Source organism: Eucalyptus grandis, chromosome 6, assembly GCF_016545825.1.
Source record: "Eucalyptus grandis isolate ANBG69807.140 chromosome 6, ASM1654582v1, whole genome shotgun sequence".
Taxonomy (NCBI): domain Eukaryota; kingdom Viridiplantae; phylum Streptophyta; class Magnoliopsida; order Myrtales; family Myrtaceae; genus Eucalyptus; species Eucalyptus grandis.
In genome coordinates this window covers 5,500,259-5,524,532 of record NC_052617.1, presented here as the reverse complement: position 1 = coordinate 5,524,532, position 24,274 = coordinate 5,500,259, and the positions used below count along the sequence as shown (strand labels likewise).

At 40.5% G+C, this 24,274-nt stretch overlaps 2 protein-coding genes across 2 annotated transcripts; one reads left to right on the top strand and one right to left on the bottom strand.

Moving 5' to 3' along the window:
* Positions 1-2,336: 2,336 nt before the first annotated feature.
* On the bottom strand, positions 2,337-5,887 carry LOC104448083 (protein DETOXIFICATION 21). Its single transcript, XM_010061868.3, has 8 exons — positions 5,201-5,887; positions 4,027-4,568; positions 3,851-3,937; positions 3,664-3,720; positions 3,333-3,571; positions 2,924-3,042; positions 2,698-2,784; positions 2,337-2,624 (listed from the first exon to the last, which is right to left on the bottom strand). Exons 1-8 carry the CDS (start codon positions 5,471-5,473, stop codon positions 2,547-2,549), a joined length of 1,482 nt encoding a protein of 493 aa, XP_010060170.2. The 5' UTR covers positions 5,474-5,887; the 3' UTR covers positions 2,337-2,546.
* Positions 5,888-13,878: 7,991 nt separating this feature from the next.
* Positions 13,879-14,433, top strand: LOC120294255. The gene has a single exon (XM_039314247.1). The coding sequence runs from the start codon at positions 13,879-13,881 to the stop codon at positions 14,431-14,433; it is 555 nt and encodes a 184-aa protein (XP_039170181.1).
* The last annotated feature ends 9,841 nt before the right edge of the window (positions 14,434-24,274 follow it).

Below are 24,274 nucleotides of genomic sequence, written 5' to 3'. Positions count from 1 at the left end.
TTATTTATGTAATGTCAAAAGCATTAGGAATCTATTGGCATGTGCAATAAAAGACAAAGGTCGGCGGTTCTTCTGGGAAATCACAAAATTTTATTGATCGAGAGGGATGGACACATGCTCGAGAATTGAGAAGTGACAAAAGTGGCAAATGTGAGTTGCATTCTTTTTATCTGTTGGCATGTTTATTTATGTAATGTAAAAAAGCATCAAGAATCTGTTGGCATGTGCAATAAAAGACAAGAGTCGGCGACTCGTCCTGAGAAGTCGCAAAATTTTATCAATCAGAGAGGGATGAACACACGTTCGAGAATCGAGGTATGACAAAAGTGGCAACAGTAGTTGCATTCATTCTTTTTATCTGTTGGCATGTTTATTTATGTAATGTCAAAAAAGCATTAGGAATCTTGATTCACCTCACCACAATAATTATGGATTCGATTCTCTCCGAGTAAAAAATATTAGGTACCATGGTGGTGTCATTTCGCCATTATCGCCTTGGCTCCACATACATTTCAAAAACTCTCGTCTTCTCCGATCGAATGGGTGAGTTCGCGTTGACAATGATAGCAATCGTCGGGAGTTGCGGATTGATTAGAGAAATGGTTATCGTCCTACCGACATATGAATTTTACAGGTGGAATTTAAAATTAGAGGGAGAAAGGATCATCGGGAAACAAAAAAAATTGCGTCTTTTGACGGTTCAATTGAGGTGTGGACAAAACTCACTAGAATCAGGTCAAGCGTGGTATCTTGCAAAGAATTTAGATAATCAAAATCTTTTTGTCGTTTCATATTGACATTAATCCATAATGTTGAGTAAAAGTCCTTAAAATATATTATATCTTTAGTCATTTCATTATATATGGTAATCATTTATAATATGTAGACATATAATTTACTGTCTATGTTTTGTATATTTAGTTAATTTAATATAGACGGTGGTAATTACAAATGACATTTAGGATACAAATTGTCGATATAATTCACGATATTGGAAATTTTATTTGAAATTACAATTTTTATATTTAAAGTACATGTAGTTTTGTTACATAAATAAATTTTCCATTTAACTTCAAATTTTTCACAGATCACAATAAAAATCTATGAAAGGATTAAGATGGTACATCTGTACTTTTAATTTATTTATATCTGTACTACTATTAAATAAGAAGATAAGATAAAATCTTAGCAAATTAATTTGCAAAAATATTATTTTGGGCAATCTTACCAAAAAAAGAAGAAGGAAAAGTACAAGTATTTTTTTTGGGCATAAGTGCAAGTGCTTGATAATTACCTCTTTCTATAATCAGCTTAACTAAAGTACATATTGAATATATATTGCAAGTCTACCAAATTGTCGGGTCGTTTAATTTGTTAATTCAAAGGTGACTTGTATGAATTCAAGCAAAACCAACTTCCAAAACTTGCATTTTCTTAGTATTTAGCTCACTTTCATCTGACAGTTCTATGTAATAAGCTTTCAAATTCATTTCATTTCACCCTTACAGAAAATATGGATAGGAATGATTTGTGGGGTTGCTCCACCATTCCTCGCTCTTTTCTACATGAACAGTGATGAAAGTTGGATTTGTATTCTGTCTATGACAGCATTTGCGGTACACCCGCCTGTTTCTTAAGAAGGAACGAGCACCTCCAGGACAAAATTGAGATTTTTGTGGTGCAGAGTTCATGCATATGCATTGAGCACGGCAATAGACAATGTCTTAACTCAATTTGTCTGATCGATTAGCAGAAAGCTGGAAAAAGACAACACAGCACTGAGAACTACATATATTTGTGTCATCCCAAAAGCATTAGCATTCTGCACAATGTCTAGGGATATAGTCAAGGATCTTGCAGGATCTATGGAAGACACTTAGTCGAATGTCGTCATGTAAAGCTACTTCCTCATTTCAAGACCACCAGATGTTGCTGCTTTCTAAGTTAGGCACGTAAGTCATCCTTTGAAATGAGCGTTGCTAGCGTTGCTGTTTATAGGCAATGACAACTACTCAAGCGCTCAAGCACGTGCTAAAACTTACTGGCGAGCAGATTACAAACATTGAGCAATTAACATTTCCCATATTCAATTCGAAAGAGAACTGAAAATCTATTCATAGATGAGCAACATAGTAAAACTCAAAATGCGCTCTAGAAGGAAGATGTTCGACATGATAGGAAATTGCTTGCTTTGATAAAATGACATAGGATTACTGGAGGAGAAACAGTGTCGAAATCAAGTATATCGTTTCTCATTTCAATTGCCCTTTTCATAGATTTGCTAGAATGTCATCGTAGCTTTAATTTAGGTCAAATAAGTAATGTTTTGACAGCATTTCCACTGATCTGAAGTTCCTCTTTTAAAACTGCTCGTAAAGTTATCTTACTAAATGAAGATTCGACGCACGTTTTACAGGACATTATATTATCAAGGCGCTAACTGTAATAAAGTCAAGGTCAGCCTATCGCCCTACAAGATTCGACGCACGTTTTACAGAATTTTTCGCTATCTTCACAAGAATAAGAGGAGAACAAGAAAGATCAAATCAAACACCCGTGCCAGCCTTGTGTGATCCTTCTTCAGCCACGAGCCACTTATTAACGCGTGTTCGAGCTTGTGATACCTGCAGAAGGACAGAGATTCACTGACCCTCACAATCATCAGGAATTAATGGAGAATAGTAATATCCAGCGCACCTGCTTATCCCAGTCAGTTTTGCAAGTAATAATGATCAGTACTACAGTCTGAACAAAAGTTCCGAACAGCATTCCAAGCCACACGCCCTACAAGAGGAAAAATAAGTGCTGGGAATTTCAATTTTGCAGGTGCAGGTCGAGAGCTTCAGCCCATTTTGACATGTCTCATTCATGATATGCAGATTCGCCAATGCAGACCGACTTGGAAAGGAAATTAGTAGCTCACCTTCACTTGCATACTTAGAAAATAGGCAAGTGCGACTCCCACGGGAATCCCTACTAGGTAATAGCTTATGATGTTGACATAGGCTACTGTGCTTTGCCAACCGGCTCCAACGGCGACTCCTGATAGAGAAATGTTGACACTAATGTTCAATCACTATCAAGTACTAATGATTTGATATTAATCCACCACATATTGCTTACGTCATACAATTAATCGTCATATTTCTCGAATTATAAGGGACCTCACTGAATCCCACGAAAGAAAAACATGAATCCCACGAAACATTTGTGTATCGATCGTCTATATGTGTCCACTCATGTCAGTAATATCCGAAAACCATCAAGAAATTCTCTAAGGAATATTATACTTTTATTCATCTGATTGGGAGGGAATAGTGGAGAAGAAGTACCAGAAAGCACTGGTTGGATGCTGTTCAAAAGTATGGAAATAGCCAGAAGAGGTGATAAATCAGCCACGGCGTTGGCAACCTCATCGTTCTTAGTGAAAATATAAGCCAGACGCCCCCTGAGGAAGAGGAAGAACACAAAGAGAACAAATCCGATGGTGAAGGATGTGAGCACTAACATCACGATCGAGAACTTTACTGATCTAGCACTCCCTCTTCCTAGTTCATTAGATACTCGAACGCTGAAAAAACATACAAAATTCAGAATTGCTGGTATAATGCAAGTGTGGTGGAGGAATTACCGGTCAATTGGAGTCATGACTCATGATTATACCTTGCTGCAGCCAAGAAACCGAGGGAGATCATCATTTCCCAACCATTGATGTTGAGGCTGCAAAATGAAATTATTCTATATCATCTTGGAGAACAAGCCATTGATAATACGTCTTTGTAAGTCAAGGCATTTCCCTAACGAAATAGAAAGGACTGTAGCAGAAAGAATGGAAGTGCATCACAGTTACCAGATGGCGAGCGCATCGATGGAAACCTCCGCATTTTCCATGTTGCCTGTTAGAAGAACCAACACTGTGTTGTACCACAGCTCGAGACTGACATTTAGCAAAGAATAGGAATTCAGTTAATATCTTGTATGAAAGAGAATGAAATATCATGACCCGTTGATGAATTGATGCCTTACCATAGCATCGCGCCGGATGAAAGTGAGAGCTTGATCACGGGCCACAAGTCCTTATAGGCCAAAGTCGAGAAACCCTTCCACGTATCTCGGCAACCTCCACACATCACGAACCCAAGTTGTCCTATATTAGGAATCCAATATGCCAAAATGGCTGAAGCCATAGCGCCTAGAATTCCAAACTTGTATTTCATGGTCAATAGCCACGAGAGGCTTACATGAAACACCAGCGAGAATGCTGCCATGTATGCAATGATCATGTTCTTACTCTGCGCTTGGAGAAACATTTGGCAGGTATAAGAGGAGATAAAGGCGAAGAGGATTGGGATCAAGCAGAGTGAGATTTCTCCAGCGACCTCTGCAATTTTATCTTCCTGGCCTAATGCCTTTAACAGTGGTGCGGTGAAGATGAACAGAGGAACTAGAAAGACAGAGCAGATTGTTAGGACAATCCATGATCTCTGGAGGTACACTCCAAGCATGCGGTATTGTTTCGCGCCATAGGCCTGGCCGCATAGGGTCTCTAGTGCACTTGCCATGCCAAGCTGCAAGTTCCATGGACAAGAAGCGTGTTTTAAATAACTTCAAAACTCAGATTTCTGAACAACATCACGATTTACATGATGCAAGTTTCCTCTACCAGGCAATAAAAAGCTATGCATGGAGTCGTTTTTAGCAAATTCACTCAAAGTCATGTTGGTCATGCTCTTCTCCTACAGAAACATAGTATTGTTTCATTCAAAGCCAAAGCCATATGGCCCAGGATCAACTCCAAACTCATTTTCCTTTTTGCTCTTTTGATGCCTTGTTTACATTACAATTTCACTAGCTCCAACATATTCAGAAAGTCGATCGAAAGCTGACTAGCATCTTCCATGAGAAGTTGGAACTGGGGTAGTGCTTCGTGGCAGCTATTTTATGTCTTTGAGCATTATTACTTCAGGGACATAAGACTGCTTCTATGAAAAAAATCATCATTCATTATTCAGTGTTGGGCTTAACGACCCAACGTGTGCTTAAGAAGCATCAATAAACAAGAAGCACAGAGATAAAGAATTAAACTTTTGCAAACTGCAAGTGCCGATGTAAGATGAACAACTGGAAGATACCATACTACATGATTCGATGATGCGAACAGATCTACAATTAAAGTAATGGAGAACATGCTGACACTTACCAGGACGCCGTTTGCAAATCGCAGGAGGACTGTGAAGACGAGAGAATAGGCAGCCAGTTCGATGGACCCGATGTGACCGATAAAAGCTTGGCTGATGATAGAAATCCCGAAGGTGGAGAATCTGGTGAATGTTGCAGGCGCCGCGACAATCCATATCTTCTTGGTCTCACTCCATATCCTGTCCTTCAATGGCTCATCCTTGCCACCATCACCTACTTCCACTGCTACCGATTTTTTCAGCAGCTCCTCCGTGACCTCTCCCTCCATTGCCATGGCTAGTAATTATAGGAACAAGACAACGTTGCCTATTCCAATCAGCTGTGAACCAGAAACACAGTTCAAATCAAAATAAGCAGTGAGGGAGTGGACTTCCCAGTGAAAGAGTTGCTTCTGGTGTAGACATGCCGAGAATCACGGCTTGTGACGATGAGAACTCACAAATCAGTTGATAGTGAGGTTTGTCCACTCACGTCACATGTTTGGAGTTGCATATCGCATCAGTGCTTTGATAATTAGATTCTCTTAGCTTGGTTCAGCCAAAAAAAGAAAAAAAAGAAAAAAAAGAAAAAAAAAGATATAAAGTCTCTCTTAGCTTGGGGAAGAACATGATTGATGGCACTTCCCTCTTTTGTTCGGTTACGTCTAGATCGGCGTAAATTTCAATATCCGCAAGCAGTGCCCATATCGAGACATGCACGCACTAGAAATTTATCAATGCAGTGTGGTCATGTCATTCTTATAAGTGCAAAGTTGTTTTGCGTGAACCTAAAGCCAGGCTGTTTCAACAGTTAAACCTCAGATTTGACTCACTGAAGAGCTGCATTCCACTAAAGTGGCAGAGAGAGAGTTGTATTATTTTTCATTTGTTGGCCTGTTCATGTATGTAGTGGCCTGAAGGCATCCTGAATCTTGATTCGCCCCACGACAACAACCATGTCCTCGATTCTCTTTGTCCATCATATATCAAGTGTTCACATCAGTCACACCACTGTTTTCTCTTGGCTTCACATACATAAATTCTGAATTAGTTTGTTCATTATAAAAAAACTCCCTCTCTTGTCCTCTTTGGTCGAAGAACGATGAGAAACGTCATTGTAATGACCAAGAATGATGAGAGCAGGGAGTGGTTGCCCGGGCTAGCGGCTTTGACGAACTTTTAGGATGTCAAATGAGATATGAATGTACTAAACTATACACCAAACATGAGAGAGCGACTCTGGATTTATATATATGAAAAACGAAATCAACTTTGCTTTTACCAATAGGATGTTGGCCTCTAGGAAAAATGTATCACAATGAAAACAGAAAACTACGAGGCTCGATAATGGGAGGGGAGTAAGCTAATCGAGAGATATCACAATGATGGTGGAAGGAATCGTTCAAGGTTCGCGTCCTTTCTATATGCAAATTATATTCTCTCTTCCAAGCCACCACATTTGAATACTCATACAAGTTACACAATGTTATATAATACATATGCCGACCGAGGATATAAGTTTATTTCTTTTTGTTGTAAAACGGACCAGATCTTTGCAAATATATTGGGACACCGCAATTATCACCTTTTACGGTGATAAAGAAGGGAGGTCTCACCTATTCGTGAATAGCTGCGTTGGTTGAAAATCCATTCTTCATTGCTTAGGTTGAGAGTTCGAAACCCGCAATTGTTAGTGATTTAAGTTGGGGGTTCTAGCGGTGGGTTGCTGGGTTAGTCTCTCTCGAGGTATAAGGACCCGGCCCTCATGAGCCTTTTGGGCATGAAGGGCCTGTAGTGGAGTCTTCGGTTATCAAAAATAGAAAAAAGAAAAAGAAAAAAAAGGGGAAGTCTCCATCAACTTGTCCAGCTCGTGGCCCCTCTCCTTATTTAATCTTGCAGCCGCGTGTGCAAGGAAAACGAAGGCAGCTTCTTCTGATGCAGCCTGCGCATGAACAAAATTGAAGACTCCATTGCCCTCTTGCGAAAAAAGAAGAAGAAGAAAACGTACCGTCTCTTTTGTCTTTAACTGAAGAGAACGAAACGAATTTCTCTTGTATGAGACCCATGCACAGCTTATAATAATTGCAGCTCATGCGCCTCCGAACATTAAACTATTTTAGATAGGGTAATATTCAATGGATGGATCAAATTCCAGACATAATTTAACACTTTTTGGTTCGAGAGCCGCTGGAAGAGCAATTTGAAAATTAGAGGGAGAAAGCACTATCAGGAAAATGACATTGCATCCTTTGAGAGTTCGATTGAGGCGTGGACAAAACTCGCTGGTACTAAAGAAATCATTTGTGCTTGACGTCTCTTCAATCAAGTCAAGCTTCGCATCCTGTAAAGAATCAGAGAATCAATTCGTTTTTGTTTTTTGTTTTTTCGAAATCAAACCGATTTGAACGGGACGGATTTTGCCCGCACAAAATAACAACAAAGAACTCGAGAAAGAAGACTGAGGGAGAGACAGACATGGGCTCGGTCTGTATGTGAGACCGATGATAACAAGAAGGAAAGAGAAGAAAAAACAAAGGAAAAGAAAAGGAAAAGAAAAACCAGAAGAGTCAGAAAACTAAGCAAAACGTTGTGTTTTGAGCAAAGTTTTTCACATTACATCGCGTGCGCACCGCATAAAATGGCTAGCAATGATTGCACTGCCACGTCAGCAATCCACATTGATTAGATTGAAACAATTGAAATATATAGGATTACCTTGAAATTTGTGTATTAGATCGAGGAACACTTTTTCCTCTTCAAATGGTATTACGTTCTTTAATATCGTCAAATTAGGACAAATTTTTTTATCAAGTCTTGTTTGCATTAATCTATTCATAATTTGAAATATTAAATAAAACAAAATTAGCACAATAGTATGAATAATTATTTAAACAATCTTAGTGAAAAAGAAAATGCATAAAATGATCACATCGTTTTTAAATCAACTTGAGCAAAGTAAAACTACATCTATTGAAGGTGAATTGTAAGTCTAGCTACTATAATAGACTCAATCGGCGTAAGTCATTAGCCAAATGAGCTGGGAGTAGGAAACATCAAAGCTACAAAAGTCACCATCAATGTCATCTTGAGCACAGCAATGTGGTTGGGGCTTGTCCGCGTGGTTCTACGCCTTTCTACAGCTACTGAATTATGTCATCCCAGAGGCATTAGCATTTCGCACAATGTCTAGATGTATAGTCAAGCATCTTACAGGATCTACGGAAGAAACTCAAATGTCATCACGTGAAGCTCCTTCCGCATTTCAGAAACTCAAATGTCATCACGTGAAGCTCCTTCCGCATTTCGAAATCAGCAACTGTGTGTAATGGATTGTGCACTTGCTTTCTCTCGTTTTGTCGAGTTCTCCCTACCCTCTGGTAGTCCTTCAACCCCCTATCTCTTCTTCCTTTGCTTGCAATTTGCTTGTTCTATCTCTGCCCTTCTCTCCCTCGGCTTCCGATGTACGCCCATCCTCATCGCGTCTTAGACGTCTCTCTCTGGTTCTCTTTGCATGGCCTCGTTTGTCTTGAATTTGTGCTGTAATTGCGGGCCAAGTGTTACTCGCACAGTTTCTCGTCGTCTTCCCTTTCTTGGGCCCAAGCACATTTTGAATCGGTGATTTCTACACTCTGTTCGTGCTCTCCTCTGGGTTGCGACGGCAATTTCCCCTGGTTAGTTTTGCATGCCTCCGATTACCTTTACCTGTAAGGAAAATGAGGATAGTTACTTCGACGGTTGCTGGTCGCCATGACTCTTACCGTATTGCTTCCTTTCTGTTCAACAATTACCTGATTTAGCGTCTTCGGCACTATGTGGTTTTTTCCCGTGGGCAGCAAGTCTTGATGTTACTTTAGTTCTGGTTCATTTTGCATGGCTTCGGAAGTACCTGCCGATTCTGTACGTCTAGCAGCTCTTTGCTCTAAATTGAGTTGCCTCACCACTGCTCATCTCATTGAGGATTGGGAAGATGAACCCTCGCCTGAAACATTAGCGGATTGCGAGCTTACTCTCATTGGTAAAATACCATCCAGTCCGTCCATTAACTTTCCAGCCTTCCAAAGCACTCTGAAAAAAGCTTGGCGAATTGAACTTGTAGATATTTCTCAGCGTGAAACAGATATATATGTAGCCAAATTTCGTTCTCATGCAGACAAACAACGAATTTTAGAAGGGGGCCCCTGGCTTTTCTCGGGCAATCTAGTTATCTTCAAACCATGGATTCCGCACACACCCTTACATTGTTACAACTTTTCTACTTGTGCCTTTTGGGTACAGGTTTTTGGCTTACCGTTAGAACGGTTTACTGATAATATGCTAACAAGAGCAGTGCAGCAGATGGGTCGTGTCATGGAAGTAAAGGCTGACTCGAAAGATGGAGGTTCGACAAGGGCAGGGCGTGTGCGAGTAGAAATACACCTACATGAACCTCTTTAAACAGGAAAGTTAATACGGATTGATGGTAGGCCTCTGTGGTTGGATTTCCGCTACGAACGCCTACCGCACTTCTGCTTCTCCTGTGGTAAGCTTGGCCATTTTGCGATGTACTGCAAGAACATCCCATACACTGAGGCAAAACATGAGGGTCGAGAGAAGATGGCATATGGTCCGTGGCTCCGAGCAGAAGTTAAGCAACACAGTCCCTATTGGCATACATTTTATAACCCCCAAGATATATCTAACCAAAGAGAAGAAAGTGTACCTGAGACTCCGCCTTCACAGATCCCTGCCGTTCCATTATTGCCCCCACCACCTGGGTTTCCAGCAGCGAATACATCCCCCCAAGTGAACCGACTGGGGATCTCGCCTTTATATCTGACTAGCACCCACACCAGAGATCAGTGGAGAACCAACATTCTCTTCACACAGCAACTAAATCGGTAGATACCAAATTGAAGGGAATCCAGACTGAGCAAATGGATATACAGGTAATAAAGAAAATGAAAACTATAAGATCAAAACCTACTCTTAGCTCGGCTAAGAAGCCGAGAAGATTCTCACCCTATGAAGCCAAAAGCTTGTGCACAGGGGAACCTGACGATTCCCACTTAATGGAAACTCCTATTTTCACATCTAATGAAGCTGGAGCTTGGGCTTTGGTGGCTGGCCCCAAACAGCCACCTGTAGATAAATGAAGCTGTTGAGTTGGAACTATCAAGGTCTGGGGTCTTCCCTGACAGTTCATGCTCTCCAGGCCCTCGTGGCCAGAGAAAGACCGGATCTCCTGTTTCTAATGGAGACTAAGAACAGTTCTGGAAAGCTTTCAAAAATTCAGCATCGGCTTAGATTCACTCACTCCTTTTTGGTTAACCCTGTAGGTTTAGCAGGGGGTTTAGCTATATTCTGGCATGCTAATCTTGACATTAAAATAGTTCACTCAAATCACGACTTCATAGACCTGTTTGTACTGACTCGGGGGATAACATACCTACTCGTGTGACCTGTATCCACGCACCGGCAGTGTTTCGCCTTCGTCAGCAGTTTTGGGATGTCCTTCGACGTATTGCTGGATCTAACTCTTCACCATGGTTATGTGTTGGTGACTTCAATGAGGTAACTTACCACTGGGAGAAAGTGGGGAGAAAGTTAGCTGATTTCCATCGTATGTCCTCCTTTAGAGAGGTGTTACATGACTGCTCATTGATTGATATGGAGAGTAAAGGATGCGCATATACCTGGATGAATAACCGTCAAGGGGAAGACATCATTAAAGAACGTTTGGACAGGTGTCTCTGTACTCTGGATTGGAGAATCGCCTTCCCGAATGCTGAGGTATGTGCCTTCCCAGCGGTGGGATCAGATCATAGCCCTCTCCTATTAAATACTGAAGCACCTCAAACTCGACGACGCCGACCGTTCACCTTTGAAGCCTTCTGGTTACAACACCCGAATTGTAAGAGGATCATTTCCGACGTTTGGAAGCAAGCTAGTACCGTTGGCCACAATTTACCATATCTATTAAAAAAGGTCAGTCTAGCACTTACCTTGTGGAGTCGTCGGACATTCTCCAATGCTAAGGAGAGGATCACGGAGCTGCAGTATGAGCTTCAACAGATCACCAATCGCTCGGACATTCCCTATGACAGAGAGACAGCAACAACCATTAAATTAGAAATTCAGCAGCTGTGGCAACAAGAAGAGCAGTTTTGGGCTATGAGATCACGGATTAGTTGGTTGAACTGGGGCGACAAAAACACCAAGTTCTTCCACGCCACAACCATCCAAAGAAGACAACGCAATCGCATCACCATGCTCCTTGATGATGAATAGGGCTGGGTAAGAGATGAGGCTATCCTAAAAGTGAAAACTCAGACTTTTTTCTCCAATCTATATAAATCAGTGGGGTCGCGTGACTTTGCTCCTATTCTTGACCAGTGTCCCTGTCTAGTAACCCCTGAAATAAATACAGCACTCACAGCCATGGTAACTAAGGATGAAATCCGAGCTGCTACATTTCAGCTAGGCGCGAACAAGGCCCCGGGTCCAGACGGACTAAACGGACTGTTTTATCAATCAAATTGGGACACTCTTCAGGAAGAGGTCTTTTTCTCAGTCCATCAGTTTTTTACTTCAGGCTTGATGCCTTTGGACCTTAACAAGACTATGTTCGTTCTGGTACCGAAGATACCTCTCCCCCAGAGCTTAGACCATTACCGCCCTATTAGCCTCTGCAATTTCGGCTATAAAATCATATCCAGAGTTCTTGTTAACAGACTGAAACCTATATTGCCTCAGCTGATTTCGACTGAACAATCGGCGTTTGTTAGTGGACGTCAAATACAGGACAATATTTTGGTAACCCAGGAGATCATCCACCAAATCAAAATCAGCAAAAGACGAAGAAACTTCCCGGCAATATTAAAAATGGACATGCAAAAAGCATACGATAGGGTGGAATGGGACTTCTTGACGGCTTACCTTCTCAAGCTCGGCTTCCATCCCCGATGGGTTCAATGGATTTATCAATGCATATCATCAGCTTCCATCAGTATAAAATTCAATGGTCAGCAAATGGACTATTTTAATCCTACTCGAGGTCTACGCCAAGGGGACCCTTTATCACCTTATTTATTCATCCTTGTAACGAATCTCCTATCCTCTCTCATTCACCAAGCCATCGACATTGGGCACCTAAAAGGTTTTAAAGTTAACAGGTACAGCCCTACCCTATCTCATCTATTCTTCGTCGACGATGCTATATTCTTTTTAACTGCCACAACTACAGAATGTCAGAATCTTGCAAGTATTTTGTCTCAATACTGCCTAGCCACGGGTCAGTCCATTAATCGAAATAAGTCAGGTATTTTCCTGGGGAAGAACTATCCGAGATGTCTTAAAGAAAACTTGGCAAGTGAGCTACGAATCCCTGTGCTAGATAGAATGGGCAAATACTTAGGCATTCCATCTGATTGGGGGAGTTCAAAAGGTGAGATGTTCTCTTGGATCTTGGGTAGGGTGAACTCAAAAATGGAAGGCTGGAAAGAGAATCTTATATCAAAGGGTGGCAAGGAAGTCCTTATTAAAACTGTGGTGCAAGCCATCCCTCAGTATGCAATGTCTATTTTTAAAATTCCTATATCTATTTGCAAATCTATTGAGAAAAAGATTGCAAGGTTTTGGTGGCAGAATGATTGTCGGAAAGCTGGTATTCAATGGAAGCAATGGGATGTGTTAAAATATACTAAGGCGTTAGGAGGACTGGGTTTTCGAGATCTTGTGGCTTTCAACAAGGCCATGCTTGGTAAACAAGCATGGTGCCTTATTCAACAGCCGTCCTCTCTATGGAGTAAACTGTTCAAGGCTATCTATTTCCCTACACAGGATTTTCGGTATGCCCATAAAGGTGTCTGACCCTCATGGGGATGGCAGAGCCTACTGTTAGGCAGAGATGTTATACTACCTAATCTCCAGTGGTCGGTAGGCGACGGAAAAAATATAAACATCAGGGAAGATCGCTGGCTTCCTAGGGGTATTGTTGGCGGACCCGCAAATCGTGAAGAACCGAGATTGGTAGCTGACCTACTAGTACAGAATTCGAATCATTGGAATCTTGCTACTTTAAATAACTTTTACGATGAACAAACAATGGCAGAGATACTTCGAATTCCAGTGCGACGCAACCTTACTAAAGACAAACTAGTATGGACAGAAACAACAAATGGACAGTACACAATTAGAAGCGCTTACCACTCAGTCAGGAAAGCATCAATTTGTAAACTCACCCGGCAAGCTTCATCATCTTATCAACAGCCTCCTCAACTTTGGAAGTGTATTTGGAGCGTTAAATTGCCACCAAAGCTCAAGGTTTTCTTCTGGTCTGTCTGCCATAATGCATTGCCCACGAAAGAAAATCTTTTTAGGCGCCGAATTACTCCGGATCCCATCTGTCCTCTATGCGTTTGAATCGGCCGAGTCGATTGAACACCTCTTTTTTTGCTCGCCCCGGACAACAGCAATATGGTCACATCCCACAATTAACATCCATATTGACACTACTACTGTTTGTCGTATCGATGAATGGATAGTAGACAGAATACTGCACAAGAAGTTTAAACCTGACCTGGAGTTGATTATAGCAGTCTGTTGGTAGGTATGGAAGGCCCGAAACGGCGCAATCTTCTCCAAGCATCAACCAGATCCGCACTTTGGTGTCCATGCTGCCTTTGCCCAGGTTCGTTCTGCTACGATCTGCGATCATTCTTTAATGACTAAGTCGAAACAGAGCGTTGATCTTGGCCACTTTTGGCAACCTCCCGCCCCGGGCACCCTGCGCATAAATATTGATGGGGCTTACACATCAGGCCATACAGAGGGCTCGATCGCCTTTATCTGCCGGGATAAATCTGGATGTCTGCAAGAGGGGCTTACCCGATCTGTGCAGGCGGCGTCGGCGTTGCAGACGGAAGCTCAGGCGCTAATCTTTACTCTTCGTCACCTGCTTCAGCAAGGAAAGATGAGCACATCTCTGGAGATCGACTTGGATTGTTTACTTTTAGTGGACTCCCTCAACAACCAGCAAGAACCCCCATGGGAGATTTGCCCCCTTGTCTACGAAGCCGTCGATCTGTGTCGTCAATTTCTCAACTTGAATATTAGGTTTTGTAAGAGGGAAACCAACTCTGTGGCTGATTGGGCAGCAAAGGCCCACAGCAACGGTACCCTTTCCCCTTCATGGGCCGTCTCCCCTCCACCTCCCTTCCTTTCCCTGCTTATTTCGGATACTGTAGCAGCCGCATGTATTTCGTTCCCTTATCTATAATATGTCTTCCCTGTTCAAAAAAAAAAAAAAAAGCTAGGGGTGTCAATGGGTCGGGTCGGGTCGGGCCGAGTTTTGATGTTACTCAACCCGACCCGAATCATAAGGGTCATATTCTATGACTCGACCTGAACCGACCCAAAACACATTAGACCCTCATCGAAAATTCAGGGTCGGGACGGGTTGGGTTTTTGGGTTTTCTTCTTTTTCTTTTTTTCCTTTGCTTGACTCTTAGAAGCTCACTTGGAACTTCGTTAAACTCTTTGAATTCTACGTTACCATTTGAGTTATCTACGGGAATTGAACGCGGAGATCGATTGAGTTTTCTTCTAGGTTTCACCCTATTAATAGCATCCCGGAAGCTTATGGCTCGTAGCTGATGAAACTGTGTAGTGACAGAACAAAGCTTCTCACTCAAGATCAATAACTCTTGCTGTCTTTCAGTTGATTTGGAAAGAGCGGAACAAGAGAGCTTTCGTACAGGAGGGGACGCCCGTTTTTTGTAATTACTGAAAGTTGGTTATGATATAGCTAGTATAAGTACTTAGAGGGGGGTGAATAGGTATAACGAGTAATTTCTAATGATTATCGCACAATACTAGACAATTGATAGAAATGAGACAACTTTTCCTCGTCAACAAACAACGATCAAAGTAAGACTGAGAATAGGGAAGAGAAAATTGAACACGAGGTTTATAGTGGTTCGGCTTATTTCAAGCTTATGTTCACTCTTCTACACCGACAGTGCCCCCACCGGCCTGATTCCACTATGAACAAAGAGATATTACAAAGATCGTTCTTCCTTGATTTCTTGGTGTAGAAGATCTACCACACTCTCTCAAGGTATCACTAGGTATAAACTCTCTTTGTGTATACAGTTTCGCTCAATATGAATCGACTAATAATCAAGAGCTTGACTCTGGAATTTTTTCTATCGAGCACTTACTAGAATAATCGGAACGTTTTCTTTTTATACTCCTTTATGCCATCATACCCGTTGGCACTTACCAAATGAATTCTTCCAATCTTCCCATTGGATAGAATCAATTAAGAAGGTCATTTGAGCTATTAAAGAAACATGTCGATAGCCCATCAATCATGTTCGCCCATACAATCAGGATCTTGGTTTCCAAGAATAGAACATTCCAAGAATATTTCGTCAATCATCGGATCTTCAAACGATCTTGATTTCGAATAAATAATCCGTTGTATCAAATCCAGCCAAGAGATATTCTCCAGTCGATAAGACCAAATCCTTAACCAAACACTTTAGCTCTGGATTGTCTTCGTCGCTAGATTAGAAACTGTCAATGAGAATAATCTTGAGTCTTGAGTCTTGTGTGCTGAGTTTAGTGATCTGAAAGTCTTCAGACTTAAAGTACAAGGGTCTGCATAGCTTCTAGACTAGACTGATAGAAACGTTTTGTTAGCTTCAAAACACTCTAGAGAGATTTCTCCAACAATCTCCCCTTTTTGATGGTGACAAAACTTTCTTGTAGATTTGAACAACTTTGACCTCGCAAAACATTACTCAAGCAATATGGATATCTCATAAAGATTAATAACTCAACTAGATTATACATCCACAGAAAATAGGTTAGTCTTTCATGAGTAAAGCTATACAATAACACTTGATATAAATGCAGTAGTCAATTTCAAATCCACACACTCAAGTCAGTCAAATTCACCAAGTCCACCACACCCAAGTCATACTCAAAAATAAATATCCAAACAAACTGAAATTAAAGACAGATAAAATCAAAGTTCAGTTCAAAGCTGGCAATTCTCCCCTTTTTGTCATCATTAAAAGGTGAGAAAGAGTCAAGTCTTCTTGGGAATGCGCACAATCGGAAATCTCCCATCGACTGTATGACGCCTTCCAACCTCTTCAAGTCTTCCCTTAGACGAGTCACCTCTACTTCTTTGGCATTTGCTTGAATTTGACGAGCGAGGTCTTGCATTTGATCCGACGGGTTAGCGAAGACGCTTGTCCAGATTCTTCATGACTTGAAATTCACATTCCAAAGCATATATTTGACCCCGCATTTTAATAAGATCAAGGATACGACAAAAATCTGCGGTATTGTCGGGCCTGCGTGCTGGCATTTGCTCTATCGATGGAGTAAAGGCGGACGATGGAACTTCTGTGTAATTGCGCAAATTTGGCGTTGAGGTGTCATGTCCTTCCTCGGGCATTTGAGAAGCCCGAATATCTTCGGGATTTGCTTGCGAGCGACTCACACCTTCACCGTGGTGATCAGGAAATGGTGTAGTCTTTCTTTGCTCGTCATCTCCCCTCGTTTCTAAGGCCTCCATTGGGGAAGAGTGATGGTCATGCTCGGAGAATCTTGATTGTCTTTCTCTCCAGCTTCATCTGCAGAATTTTCTTTGACTGCTTCTTCTTCTTCTTCAACTTCTTTCTCCTCTTCTTCTTTTTCTTTCTCTTCTTTCTCCTCTGCTTCTCTCTGTTCTTGTTGCTTTGCTTCTTTTCTTTTCTCATGTCGTTCCATTGATTCAAATACAGAACGACTAAGTCTTTTCAATGCCAAGGCAGAGATAGTGAGTTCATCCTCTTCATCTTCATCCTCTAAGATTAGAGCTCTTTTCTTTTTGGATGGAGCACCCATGGGCTCCTTCCTTTCCTTTTCGACGCGTAAGAGATTGGATGAGATTTAACCGGAGTTTTCACTTTAAACTTCTCCATTGCCTTATCAAGCTCTTTCGGACGCATTTTTGTCAGCATTTTCAAACCCACCACCATTTTGTCGCATGGTTGAACATAAAGAGTCTCGTGGAGGTTCAATGTTCAAGTGTCCAAGATCTTAGTTACAAGACATGAGTAAGGCAATCGGCCCTTATCCTTCACCATTGCTCGTACATGTGGAAGAGAATGGTGTGAGGAAGAGAGAACTTCTTCCCGAATTGATCGCGTACATCAATTTCGCCTCGAACTAGACACGTCTCTTGGATGTTGATTTTGGCCTGAGACAGTTGATCACGATTTTTGTGTAGTAAGATGTTGATGGCATGCATTCTTGTGTAGGTAACTCTTCCTTCGTACTACTCGTCTTTGACAAGTTCCAAGTGTGGTACGAGCGATTGAAACCTTGATCGGTTGATATCGCCCTCTTTCAACTCCAATTATGTCCGCCAACATGTCCACATCTACCTCATAGTCTTGGTCTCGAACACCGAAGGATATTCTATTTGCATCTAAAAAGCTGAGATTCGAATAGAAATATGTGTCATTGTGCATAGCCATTCGTGGTGTCGAGCAAAATTGCTCTAGTTGAAGCAGATTGAACTTCTCCTTTAAGTTCACATTGATGGCATCCAAAAATCAAAATCAACGCTCCTGGGGTTTATAACCCCCCGTTTCAACAATTTGAAGAACAGATCCTCCTGTTCCTTTGATTTGAACAACTCCGTTCTTTTTCCCTTTACTTTCGCAGCAACACCCATCCTGAGTTGGAATTCTCTAAACAGCTTTATCATCGTCATTCCGTCGCCGGATTAAATCCCCCTACACGAGGGTCACTTGGAATGTCCGCAAGTGCTTCCTCAGCCTTTCCTTTGGAAGCAATTCCCAAATCCTCCATCCGTCGCAAAAAGATATACTCATTTTTATACCCTTTGTCTTTAAGGAAGGCATCCACATAGTTCAGTGGTGTACCTATGCTTTTCAAGGCACGATAGAGCTTGTAAATAAAAGAGGGTTTTTGGACTCTTACAGGGTCTGCTTCCTCGATTATTTCTTCCTGTGGAAGTTGATCCACACTCTGTGGAGTAGATAATGGAGATTGATGTGGCCGAGAGTGAATCGGGCTCGTTGCTATCTCGGTAACTCTTCCTCCTCGGTGAGATCGAAATGGGTAGGACCCTCCCTCATTCTCTCGTGGTCCCTCGCTTACGATTCTTGAAGACCTTCTAGAAGAAGACATCGTTTCTTGTCGTTGAAAGATTCCTTGACTCGCTTTCCCAAGAAAAGATGACAACTTTCTCGAAGATGAACACGAAATCGAGACAGGATTGGGAGGATAATGCTTTTTTAGGGTTTTGGAGTTAAGCGAAGAAAACAACTGACTGTATATAACCCAGTTAAAAAAGGGAAAACCAATCGACACAAAGGAAAGTGAACAGTCGTCCTCTTTTTAAAATCGATAACTGCCTTTTTAAATAGAGGTTATCTTTTTGAAATGACAAGAATTCGTTTTTCTCGGAAATGAAAGATAAATCAAATATAACTGAACAAATGATCGTACCTTTTCGAGATTGAATATTAAAACAACTTACAGTCTATGGCCATGAATGATTGAGTCTGAGAGTCTGAGAGTCTCTAGACTTTGATTTCCTCAAGCTTCAAAATGTTGGGTCTGGAACGGATGATATCGAATTGATTCTTCTCCAAGGGCTTTATGAATATATCCGCTAGTTGGCTCTTTGACTCAACAAATTGAATCGAGATTTCTCCATTTTGAACATGATCTCTAATGAAATGATGTCGAATCTTTATATGCTTTGCCCTTGAGTGAAGGATTGGATTTTTAGTAAGATTGATTGCACTTGCTGTCACATCTAATCTCAAAGTGCATGAGTCTTCAATTCCAAAGTCTTGTAGCTGTTGTTTTATCCACGTAATTTGCGAACAACAACTTCCAAGAGCTACATACTCCGCTTCGTTGTAGAGAGAGCCACAAGTGTTTTGTTTCCTTGAAAACCAAGACACCCCCCCTGTTCCCAAGCAATTGGCAAGTTCCCGAGGTGCTCTTTCTTTCAACTCTACAACCGGCTAGATCGCGTCTCAATATCCAAGAAGATTAAAGTCTCCCTTCTTAGGATACCAAAAGACTGATGCTTGAAGATGAAGCAACGTATTTAATAATCCGTTTCAAAGCACCGAGATGAGATTCTCTAGTGGTCTCGATTGAAACTAGCACAGATGCACACACTCAACAAAATGTCAAGTCTAGAGGTAGTAAGATAAAGAAGTGAACCGATGATACTCCCTGTACAGCCTTTTGATCAACTTTCTTCCCTTTTTCATCTTTGTCTATCTTCAAAGAACTTGACATTGGTATGTCGGTCTTTTTGCACTTTTCCAGTCCAAACCTTTTGACAAGGTCATTAGCATACTTTTCTTGATGAATGAAAGTTCCTTCCTTCAATTGTTTTACTTGAAGTCCAAGAAAGAAAGTTAACTCTCCCATCATACTCATTTCAAACTCATCCCGCATAGACTTAGAGAATTTCTTGCACGAGACTTTCATTAGAGGATCCAAAATAATATCATCCACATATATTTGAACAAGTAAAAAGCTTTTGTTTTCCTTTTTGATAAATAGAGTAGTATCTACTTTACCTTTGACAAAACCATTATGTATTAAAAACTTACTTACCGTACAAGCTCGAGGTGCTTGCTTTAAACCATACAACGCCTTTTCGCCCGAAGACGAGTCTAGTTTCTTTGGGTCTTCAAACCCTGGTGGTTGTTCCACATAAACTTCCTCATGGATAAATCCATTCAGGAAGGCACTTTTGACGTCCATTTGGAATAACCTGAAATTTTTATAACAAGCAAAAGCAAGCAATAATCGAATAGCTTCTAACCTTGCTACTGGAGCGTAGGTCTCATCATAGTCTATCCCCTCTTCTTGCGAATATCCCTTGGCCACAAATCTTGCTTTGTTTCTTACGACTTTTCCTTTCTTGTTCATCTTGTTCCTGAAAACCCATTTAGCTCCAATAACAGATTTACCTTTTGGTTTAGGAGTCAATTCCCAGACATCATTGATACTGAATTGCTTGAGCTCTTCTTGCATAGCTTCAATCCAGCTTTCATCCGATAAAGTTTCTTCTATGCTTTTGGGTTCTATTTCAAAACAAGTGCCACAAAGACTAGACTCTTCACGCCTTTTGGATCTCAGTGCGAATTCATTCATTAATTTCGCCAATTATGAGATCTTTGGGATGACCGGACTTATGCTTCCGATTCTTGGTTGATTTATCCGATTGATGATCTCTTTCTTTACTTGAATCTTCACGAACAATTTGATGCGATCTTCCAGTCGAGATACTTCTTGAGTTGTAAGCTTTGAGAGTTCGGAGTGAGTTCCGACTCTTCATGTTGAGTCCGATGGATTCATTTTGCATTGAATCTTGAAATTTGACATTCATTGATTCCTCCACCGATTGACTCTTCTTGTTATAGACTCGTAGGCTTTGCTTGATGTAGAATATCCAAGGAAGATGCCTTCATCTGATCTTTCTTCAAACTTACCAACTCGATCTTTTGCATTTTTCAATATAAAGCATTTGCAACCAAACACATGAAAGTACGAAACAATAGGCTTCTTACCTTTGAATAACTCATAAGGGGTTTTCTCTAAGATAGGTCTTAAAAAGACTCTATTTATGATATAGCACGTTGTTGAAACAGCTTCAGCCCAAAATTGTGAAGAAATCTTACTTTCAATTAAAAGAGTTCTAGCCATTTCTTGAAGAGATCTATTCTTTCTTTTCACAACTCCATTTTGCTGAGGAGTGTACGGAGAGGAGAACACATGCTTGAAGCCGATTCATCACAAAATTTTGTAAAATCTTGATTTTCGAATTCACCTCCATGGTCCTGTTCTTATACTTGAAATAACATATCCTTTTTCATTTTGAACCTTTTTAGCAAATTTTTCAAAATACGAGAAGGTTTGGACTTACTTGTAAGAAATATACCCAAGTAAATTGGGAGTAATTGTCCACGATTACTAGGCAATATTTCTTACCTCCAATGCTCGGGTTCCGGTTGGTCCGAAGAGGGGCAGCAAAGACATGATTAGTAGAGACATGATTTATTGGCTTAAATGAATTTCTTACCTCGCTTTCCCAATATACATGGAGTGCATAGATTAGACTTTTGGTATGATAAATTGGGTAGACCACGAACAAGCTGCTTTGATGAGATTTTGGCTAATCTTCATATTAACGTGACCAAGCTTTCGTGCCACAAGCTTGCTTCGTCTTGAATTGAAATTAAGCATTGCGAGTTCATCCGGTTTCACATCCGTAAGATAGATATTTCCATACCTTCGACCCATGAAAGACTCGAGTAGAGTCTTTCTCGGTTCCGTAACATATTTCTTCTTGAAAGAAGATCTTAAAACCAAGATCACATGGTTGGTGATCCGAGAAGATTGTAATTGAGTCATTCTACTAGGGAAACATTACTTATTGTGAGATTTCCAATTTTCACAGTTCCAAATCCCACAATCCTTCCTTTGTCAAGTTTCCTCAAAATGAGACTTTTCCACCATTTACTTGAACGAGCTTTATAAAGCAATTTGAGTCTCTTGTCATATGTCTTGAGCATCCACTGCCCGTATACCACTTTACCTTTTCTTTAACGGAGACTCCGCATTTAAAAGAGAGTCTCAAGCTTTCTTTGGTACCCATATTTTTGGGTCCATTGGTGTTAGTAAGATAAACAGTATTAGCCCATGTTTTCTTAACAGGTTTCCAAACCATAGGGCACTCTTTTTCAAAATGATCCAGGCTATTGCACTTTGAACACTTGAGAGCATTTCGACCTACAGCCTTTACAAAGACCTTCTTAAAATGATTTTTGTAGGCCTCTCTTGAGGGTATTTGCTTAATTCTTTCTTTTACTTTAGGAAAATCAATCAAGGGAATAGTTTCCGCAGTCATACCTAAACCAGATTTATTGAAATAAGGTCTTTGAGCTGAAAGAATTTTTTCAAGTTTCTCAAACCCTATTGAAAATTTCTTTGAAATATTTGATGAGTCAATTTTTAAAAGAGCATTTTCTTTCAAAAGATTTTCCTCACTTTCTTTAAGAGTAGAAACATTCATGTCTAAACATTTAACTTTTTCCTTCAACACATTTTCCTGTTGTTTTAGAACAGTATTTTCCTTTTTAAGTTCGGAAATCCTTTTAAGAGAAGTCTTAAGGCTAAAACACAGCTCATCAATATACTTAGAAACCTTGACAGGAATTTTAAAATTACTTACCTCAAATTCACTATCCGAGTCCGATTCGAGTTTGAATCTGAGTCTGATTGCGCTATTAGACACAAATTGGCATATTCATCATCACTTCTTCGCACTTTGTATCACTCCGTGTTTTGGCTTTGAGAGCCTTTCGAGACTTTTCAGCTTTTCCTTTCTTCTTCTTTAGAAGAGGACGGTTGGTCCGATGTGTCCTTTTTCTTACATTCAAAGCAAACTATATCTTTGTTTGATTCATCATCATCAATAGACTTGGTCATTTGTCTTTGAAAACTTTGTTTCTTTGAGTTGAATCTTCTTCCTTTTCTATTCAGCTTTCGAATCTTCTTATCATGAGAGCAAGCTCCTCATCGTCCATATCATCTTCGGTAATCAGAACATCGAATCATCATTTGATTTTAATGCAATGGATTTTTACCTTTTGGATCTTCGTCTTCGTTAATTCGTTCCACTTCATAAGACTCGAAGAGTTCCAACCAGCTCATCGACGATAATGGCATGATTCTTTGTGTCTCTCTTATTGAAGTATTTATGTGATTCCAATTCTTGGAGAGTCCACGCAAAGAGCTTGTTTACCTTCATGGGATCAGAAATTGGTTGTCCTTGATTTTCAAGACCATTTACAATTTCTGTAAAACGGCTAAACATATCAGTTATAGATTCTCTAGGTCTCATTTTGAAAGCTTCATATTGACCGAGAAGGATGTTGATTCTGGTCTCTTTTACTCGATCAGTTCCTTCATAGGTAATATGTAACCTATCCCGAACTTCTTTTTTGTAACACAAGAAGATATTTTGTAATATTCAAGTAGGTGACAAGGCACAATATAAAGAATATATATCTTTTGCATCAAGAGTTTGTCTCTTGATTATCTCTTCCCGAGACATTCTCATTGGTCTCAACAGATTATTTCCTCTTTCGAGACGGATGCAACTTTAGGAGTGATTCTTTTTCTACAACGTCCCATTCCGAGGATCCTTTGATCGAAGAAATGCTTTCATTTTGTTTTTCCAGATGTTGTAGTCATTTCCATCAAAGTAAGGAGGTCTCGGTATTGCTTTGACCTTCCACCACCCGGAGCTAGTATACTAGCCATGGATCTTTTACTCTGAAGTAAAACACTTCAAATAAAGTGAGTACACGAGCTCTGATACCAATTGATATAGCTAGTATAAGTACCTAGAGGGGGGGGTGAATAGGTATAACGAGTAATTTCTAATGATTATCGCACAATACTAGACAATTGATAGAAATGAGACAACTTTTCCTCATCAACAAACAACGATCAAAGTAAGATTGAGAATAGGGAAGAGAAAATTGAACACGAGATTTATAGTGGTTCGGCTTATTTCAAGCCTACGTCCACTCTTCTGCATTGACAGCCCACTGGCTGGATTCCACTATGAACAAAGAGATATTACAGCACTGTTCTTCCTTGATTTTTTGGTGTAGAAGATCTACCACACTCTCTCAAGGTATCACTAAATATAAACTCTCTTTATGTGTACAGTTTCGCTCAATATGAATTGACTAATAATCAAGGAGTTTCAGACTCTGGAATTTTTCTATCGAGTACTTACTAGAATAACTGGAACGTCTTCTTTTTATACTCCTTTATGCCATCATACCCGTTGGCACTTACCAAAGGAATTCTTCCAATCTTCCCGTTGGACAGAATCAATTAAGAAGGTCATTCGAGCTATTAAAGGAACATGTTGATAGCCCATCAATCCTGTTCGCCTATACAATCAGGATCTTGGTTTCCAAGAATAGAACATTCCAAGAATATTTCGTCAATCATCGGATCTTCAAACGATCTTGATTTCA

Bases quoted from the DNA above. Each gene is read 5' to 3' on its own strand.
- LOC104448083 (XM_010061868.3), bottom strand. From the start codon at position 5,473: ATGGCAATGGAGGGAGAGGTCACGGAGGAGCTGCTGAAAAAATCGGTA. The intron at 3,721-3,850 runs GTAACTGTGATG...TTCATTTTGCAG, and splicing joins ATCGATGCGCTCGCCATCTG to CCTCAACATCAATGGTTGGG. The intron at 2,785-2,923 runs GTGAGCTACTAA...TTCCTCTTGTAG, and splicing joins TTCTAAGTATGCAAGTGAAG to GGCGTGTGGCTTGGAATGCT.
- LOC120294255 (XM_039314247.1), top strand. From the start codon at position 13,879: ATGACTAAGTCGAAACAGAGCGTTGATCTTGGCCACTTTTGGCAACCT.